The sequence below is a fragment of the Ipomoea nil genome, unplaced genomic scaffold (assembly GCF_001879475.1).
Source record: "Ipomoea nil cultivar Tokyo-kokei standard unplaced genomic scaffold, Asagao_1.1 scaffold1421, whole genome shotgun sequence".
Lineage (NCBI taxonomy): Eukaryota > Viridiplantae > Streptophyta > Magnoliopsida > Solanales > Convolvulaceae > Ipomoea > Ipomoea nil.
Window position 1 is genome coordinate 8,949,263 of NW_017617849.1, and position 7,813 is coordinate 8,957,075.

At 37.6% G+C, this 7,813-nt stretch overlaps 1 protein-coding gene across 1 annotated transcript; it reads left to right on the top strand.

Moving 5' to 3' along the window:
* Window positions 1-349: 349 nt before the first annotated feature.
* LOC109187840 (probable inactive ATP-dependent zinc metalloprotease FTSHI 2, chloroplastic) lies at window positions 350-6,326 on the top strand. The gene is made up of 11 exons (XM_019338195.1): window positions 350-1,895; window positions 2,552-2,724; window positions 3,012-3,113; window positions 3,199-3,363; window positions 3,455-3,595; window positions 4,440-4,598; window positions 4,700-4,785; window positions 4,898-4,976; window positions 5,077-5,199; window positions 5,572-5,628; window positions 5,720-6,326. Exons 1-11 carry the CDS (start codon window positions 584-586, stop codon window positions 5,909-5,911), a joined length of 2,589 nt encoding a protein of 862 aa, XP_019193740.1. The 5' UTR covers window positions 350-583; the 3' UTR covers window positions 5,912-6,326.
* Window positions 6,327-7,813: the final 1,487 nt, after the last annotated feature.

Genomic DNA, 7,813 nt, shown 5'->3' on the forward strand with positions numbered 1-7,813 from the left:
TCACAGTATGTTACTGAAAATTTTGGGGAAAGAGAAAAGCAACACGACAACTCTGTTCTGTCACCGGGAGCAGATTTGTTCATATGAATATAGGTGTTGGTTTACAATATTTTCAGTGTCGATGAGCATTTAACAAATATTATGAGGAATTCTACTATATAGACTTTTAATCTGTACTTCCTCGCTAGAGATGATAAATTATATTCATTATGTGAGTGACGGATTAGAACTTGGAAGTCTAAGTAGTATTATCAAATATTTAGAATGTTTAATTATATTATTATAAATTATAAATAAATAAACTTAGAAGTAATGCAAAGTGTGTTGGGCCCATAGATATATATTCTTTAAGCCCAGAATTACCTGTCTTTCTCCGCCTTCCCTCTGGCGGCCATATCCGTTTCATCCGCCAGCTGAGCTGAGCTTCTCTGGAGGTTCAAACTTCAAACCGGGCCGAGTCGATAGAATGCAGAAGAGATTATTGAGCTGCGAAGCCGAGTCGATGGAGATCGTTCTGGTTTAGACTATACGTGTACGTAATTACTCAGAACCTTCTGCTTTCAAATTTTCACTCACATTCACGATGAGCAGTCGGAGCACACTCACTTCTTCTTTCCTGCCCGCACTTCCTTCCCCCAGCAAGCCGGTGTATGGCAATATCGTAATTCCGTTAAGAATTTCCTGCAATTTTAGAAACTCGGAAGCCGACGAAGAATCTAACCTCAGTCAAAATCGATTGCATTTACTCAACCTATCAGTAACATTAACTGTTATCTCAGCTTCCCTGGCAAAACCCTCGTTAGCAGCTAGAGTCTCCGAAAGGAGGCGTTCGGGTAAAAAGTCGGAAGCTTTGACACCCCAGGAATTGGAGAAATGGTCACGAGGTCTCCCTACGGTGAGCCGTAGGCTCCCGTATACGGAAATTTTGGATTTGAGGAGGGAGGGCAAGCTTAGGCATATAATTAAGCCTCCTAGTGTAGGGCTAAAACAGCGGCCTGAGGTTGTTTTGGCTGTTTTGGAGGATTCTAGGGTTGTTAGGATCGTGTTGCCTTCAGCAGAGACTGATCCCAAGTTTTGGGCGCAATGGGACGAGTTGAAAATAGATGGACTTTGTATGAATGCCTACTCCCCACCAGTGAAGAATACGGACGTTACCTACCCTTATTTGGGGTTTTTGGGAAGAATTCCAGGTTGGATGTTTTCATTTGTGAAACCCAAACCGCAATCAAAGAAGGCATTAGAGTTGAAGAGAGTAAGGGAAGAGATTAGGAAGAGTGGAAAAGAGGAGATTGAGAGGACGAGGAAAGAAAGAGAGAGGATGGAAAATGCAATTAAGATGCAGAAGAAGATGGAAGAGAAGAAGAACAAGAGGAAACTTCAGGAGGCTAAGTATAAGGCTTCCTTGCGTCAGGCAGCAGAAAATTCTGAAAAGATGTCAATGATATGGTATGAGTTAGCTACCGACTCGAATGTTACAACAGCTCTTGGACTTGTGTTCTTCTACATATTTTATCGAATTGTTGTCTTAAATTATAGAAAGCAGAAGAGGGATTATGAGGACAGATTAAAAATACAGCAAGCAGAGGCTGATGAGAAAAAGAAGATTAGAGAACTGGAAAGAGAAATGGAAGGGATTGAGGGTGATGTTGGTGATGATGAGGAAGGACAAAAAAGTGAGGAAAATGAATACATGAAGATGGCAATGCAATTCATGAAGTCTGGTGCTCGTGTTCGAAGGGCTCGCAGTAAGAGACTTCCCCAGTATTTGGAAACAGGCGTGGATGTGAAGTTCTCTGATGTTGCTGGGCTTGGAAAAATCCGGCTGGAGCTTGAGGAGATTGTAAAGTTTTTCACCCATGGGGACATGTATCGCAGGCGGGGAATAAGAATACCAGGTTAGAGTTCTTTCAAAATATTCTTTTTTAAAAATCTTTTAGTTACTCAGATGCATTTCATTTTATTGCCTCCTTGCTTTAATCACTCATAAATGTAAAACTAGTTACCTTAATAATTGCTCTATACTCCATTATTTATTTGCTGTTTGTAAATTTTCAGTTTAGCTTCAATAATATAAACTCAAATGGTCAATTCCAATATAAGTGATTGCATTTTGGTATGTAAAGACTCACTAAAATTCTATTTTATGCAATGCATTTTCCCCCTAAATTCCTTTTTCTGAAACAATTTGAAAGGGTCAAATGCTGATTGCTGCCTAAATGCCTTCATTCTTATTGAGAATTTGCAGATTGTGTATTGAACTTTACAAAAGAGTAGGCAGTCACTAGGAGCTTAAAGAGTCCATAATTTCATCTATGCCATATTGCTATTTATAGGTTTTTCATTGTCCCAAAATCAAATTCTACTGGACTCTACTGAAGGCATTAATTTTTTAATAAGTTTGCATTCTTTATTCATAGCATACATGATGTTTGCATTCTTTATACATAGTCTATCCGTTTTTACTGTATGCACCCCCCCCCTGCATTGTTTGCCACATTAGTCTGGCATTGTTTGTACTGTCCTAATAAGCAATTACCTGATAATGCTTTAGGAGGAATACTGCTTTGTGGTCCACCTGGGGTGGGGAAGACATTGCTAGCAAAAGCAGTTGCTGGGGAGGCAGGAGTGAACTTCTTCTCAATTTCTGCATCTCAGTTTGTTGAAATATATGTTGGTGTTGGTGCCTCTCGTGTCCGAGCACTCTACCAAGAGGCTAAGGAAAATGTAGGCCTATTTTTATCTCCTTTCACTGCCTCATTTCTGTCTTCTTATGCATTTCTTTCTCATGGGATTGTTTTGTTGCTACTGCAATATTTATATCCACCTGAGTTGTTGATAATTTGTATCACGCCCCTGCTCTTTTCCTTTTCTGGTGTGGGGTTTTGAGAGGAAGGGTAACTGCGTGAGGGTGTTGTATTTCTGCTCTAATTGCATCCCTTTCTTAAATGTTACAAAACTTGGTTACCTTATTGAATCTCGATATAACATGATCCTGGTTATGCGGATCTTAGGCACCATCTGTTGTTTTCATTGATGAGCTGGATGCTGTAGGAAGAGAGCGTGGTCTGATTAAAGGTTCTGGAGGGCAAGAACGTGATGCCACTTTGAATCAGGTCTTGGACACTTGAACTTATTCCTTTCTGCTGATTAGAATATGGGCTGCCTATGTGAATTACCAATTTTTGTATTCTGCTACAGCTTCTTGTGTGCTTGGATGGGTTTGAAGGCAGAGGGGAAGTTATTACTATTGCTTCTACAAATAGACCTGACATTCTGGACCCTGCACTTGTTCGACCAGGACGGTTTGACCGGAAAATTTATATTCCTAAACCTGGTCTTATAGGTCGTGTTGAAATTCTGAAGGTGTGACACTTTTAATGTATAATTGGTATTTATACTACTATATTTACTCTTAAGCTTCTCTTCATGTATTTTTTTTAAATACTTGTAAAAGGTACATGCTCGTAAGAAACCAATGGATCCAGATGTGGACTATATGGCTGTTGCAAGTATGACAGATGGAATGGTTGGTGCGGAGTTGGCCAACATTATTGAGGTTGCTGCTATCAGCATGATGAGGGATGGACGAAAAGAGGTATTGGCTTTTGAATCCATTATCCATGAGTTGAAGATTATTATTATGAGAGCTGGCTGCGCAGCTTTGTTATTGTTTTTATGAATATAGTGCTTGTTATTACATATTTACTTGATGCCACCTTGTCATTAGTCAATTCTTAGTATCTGTGGATTTTATAGGATCTAATTTAGGAAGAGAATATTTTCTATCTATATTTATACCGCCTTTTTATTCCTCGACTTCTTTTAGCCATCTTAGGCTCTGAATATATAGAAAGGGCTAAGATAACTGCTTGTCTACTTCAACTTTCCTGGGCTATAGTGCATAGTCTTTTAGAAGCATTAGTACTTGGTTACTTACCTCAGGTGTCTTGTTCATGAGCAACTTCTGATAATGGATATTACACTGATTAGTTTTAATTGATTTACTTATTGCCTTGTAAATTATGTTGAAGATTTGATGACTAGAATGTGTCAATGTGATATAAATTAGGATAAGGTTCTAAAATGTCTTACATGTTACTTCCTATATTATAGGGGCGCACATATTGCCTCCAAGAAATTACATACACCTGAATTGAGAGTGGGGTTTAACCAAAGTTTTTCAAGTATAAAATGAATGTGTTGACATGGACTAAACAGGCTATAAATAGATTTTAATGTTGTGTCTATACTTTAATATAAGTACTGATTATTCTCACACCTAAAATTGAAGGGAAGACTGTTAGATTTTACTGATTATTCTCATACCTAAAATTGAAGGGAAGACTGTTAGATTTTTTCATGGCCTCTTGGTGGTTTGATGCTCTGCTACTTTGGGAACTTTACTTTAACCCAGGGGTTTGTCATTTATTTATTTATAGATTACTACGGATGATTTGTTACAAGCTGCACAAATAGAAGAACGGGGTATGCTGGAAAGAAAGGAGAGGAGCCCAGAAATGTGGAAGCAAGTAGCTGTGAATCAAGCAGCTACTGCTGTTGTTGCTGCAAATTTCCCTGATCTCAAGAATGTTGAGTTTGTAATGTTCTTACTTCAACTATTTCCCTTTTTATAGTTCCTGGTTATTTTTTGTTGTGTAATTACTGATACTGATGAAATATTAATACTTGCCCTGAGAAGATCACCATTGCTCCACGAGCTGGCACGGAGCTAGGCTATGTGCGAATGAAAATGGATCATGTGAAGTTTCAGGAAGGATTGCTGAGGTATATTTTTTGAGAGCCTTGTATTTTCGTTATTGACTTGCCTGTAAGATTTAGTGCTGCTTGATCTTCAACATGTATTTGGTAAATCATTCAGTATTTAAATTTTATGCAGCCGCCAATCCCTCTTGGATCACATAACTGTTGAATTAGCACCACGTGCCGCTGATGAGCTTTGGTATGGAGAAGGCAATGTAAGAAGATCTATCCTATATTCTGTATTATTAAAAGGTTCTAAATGCTTTTCTTACATGCTTTAGATGATTTTATATCTCACATGTTGGAATCTTCCAGCTGAGTACAATATGGGCAGAGAGTGCAGACGTTGCCCGGTCCGCTGCAAGGACTTTTGTTCTTGGTGGTCTATCGGATAAAAATTATGGTTTGTCCAACTTCTGGACTTCAGATCAAATAAATGTAAGGAATTTCCCTCTCTAAAAAATATTAACTAGAAGAAATGGAGACTTTTTTTTTTTTTTTTCTCTTTGGACTCCCTTGTTAAGAAAAAAGTAAAATGCTACTTTCCTCGAATATTTGTCACCGAAAATTTTCCCAAATGACGGGACATGCGATAGGTGCCAAAACCTTTCATATTTGTTGGCTACCCCCATAGGTTAGCCAACTCCATTAAGAGACGCCATTTGGGGAGTGTAGTAGCATCCCTTGAAGAAAAAAGAAGCTAAATATCTGTGGACTTAGTTCCTTGACAACAAGAGTACTAGTTTCTCTGTAGATATAGAGTAATGCTTTTGCCTGGGACCGAATTCGTTAACAAATCTTGGTTTTCAGGGCATTGATCTCGAGGCATTACAAATCTTAAACATGTGCTATGACCGAGCAAAGGAGGTATTAGCTCCATAAATCATAGTATCATCTGAATCCCAATTCCAGGAATGTTTCACTAAAATGTGTTAAACATAACCTCGTTGTCTTACAGATACTTCAGCAGAACCAAAAACTCATGGATGCTGTTGTCGATGAACTCGTTCTGAAGAAAAGTCTAAGCAAGAAAGAGTTCCTCAACTTGGTGGAAATTCATGGATCCCTCGTTCCAATGCCTCCCAGCATAGTCGATTTAAGGTTAACAAAACGGTTGGAGCTGCAGCATATATTAACAGAACAAAAGTAAGCCATCCTCGTAAAGTGGATGACTATGAGCAGAATTTAAATGGCTTCCAAGCAGACACAGTGCGGCTGAGAGATGAGCTGCAAGATGAATCGAGTTTTTTCCTTTTTCAAGATGAATTTTGCTGCGAGTATCAATCCCTGATGATGAACTGGAGATCCTAGAAGCAGGTAATGTGTGCATAGAATGAAAGATCTTGTTCCTTAATTCAATTTTTGTAGAAATCATGTTTTTGCTCTGCAGAAATTCATTCTCTTCAATTAGGTAGTAGTTTGACAACAGGAAGGGCCTCTTTTTTTTCTTTTTTTTTTTTTTGGAAATCAAGAAATGAATGTTTATGTACTGGAGAGACAATTGTTCCTCTATTCCCATATCTCATCAATCAATACATATCAGTTTCAGTGATGAGGAATAACAATTTTTTAGTGTTCAACTCAAAGTAGTCTAATCACAAATTAATCAATGGTTTTAGACAAATATTATATTTTATTATGTAATGACTTGCAGCTCATATTATGTGGGTCATTATCTCTAAACGTGTTTATTATATGAAGTATCTCTTTGAAAAGTACATGTTGGATTAGTATAATACAAGGCTTTGTGATGCCAACTCCAACCGACTTAGTAACTAAACCGTTTCAAGTTTAACTCCTTGTGAGAACTATCTAATGAGTTGAGTCGATCAATTATTATTATTATAGGTAACTTAAATTGAGTTACTTAGCTGTTGTAGAAATACGTAAGTATTTATTCCAGGTAAATCGAGGAACTTTAGGGCTATATATGTAGCAATGACAAGTGGCAACATACATACATATATGTATATATACTAACTTGGATCACGGGCGCCAAACTTCAATAATGAAGCAAAGCTAAAAACCAACCTAACTTTATGTACTTTTTGCCAACAGAGAAGGTGGCTCTTCATTGATTAACCATTAAAACCCATGTCCGATCGATCTACCAATACAACGCAATGCTGACCCTCATACCTTAAAACCCATGCATGCTATGCCTTTTTCCTAACATTAAACATGTGGTGTTTTACGTGCCTTGGGTAACGTAACTCCCCTCTTTTCTAACCAACCAACCACCTTCATTTTCCATAACTATATGCTTCTTTCCTTTCTCGATATGCATACTCACTCACTCTTCAATTCCCATCTCCATACTTAACTTTGTCCAGCACGTATACAGCTCAATTGGTCAGTTAACTAATTCAAAGTAAGGTTAACAGTTTGCTTCACTGGTAACGCAATTATAGATCTGAACCCGACTAATCGATGACACTTTGAAAAATCTGAAGCTAGATGCATCATATCTAGTGATTTACTATGAAATCTGAGATCGATCATACAGATAACGCATCCCAATGAGCAACCTACTTCGTTGGCAACTTTGGGTTTGAATCCTATATATTAAGGACACTTATAAATTGTATGATAATCAAGAGCAGGTGGGGCCTTGGGTTTTGGATGTAAACTTTAATTTTTATTTCCACACTTTGTGGACCTAAATATATATCTTATCACCAACTAGGTTAGTACTCAGCTGATATGACTAAAATTTATTATAAAATGATTTTATTTATTTGAAATTATGGTGCTAAACACTATAGAGCATTAGAGTGGCAATGGCGAGATGACATTTGTGGCGTTATAAGCATTGATCCATTGAACTCAAAGTGATTGAGACTTGGACAGCTAAGCTCCCACTAATTAATAATACTGACAATATTGTGGTACGACAAACCTCCGTAATACCTCGCCTTGTACATATTCCATTAACGTTTCATTAACCACAATTTGTACATACTAATTTTTGTTTAGCTAACACCCAACTCATTGTTCAACTGAAAAGCGCGTGTAATATTTTTATTTTTTTAATAAGAAAGGACGGAGATAC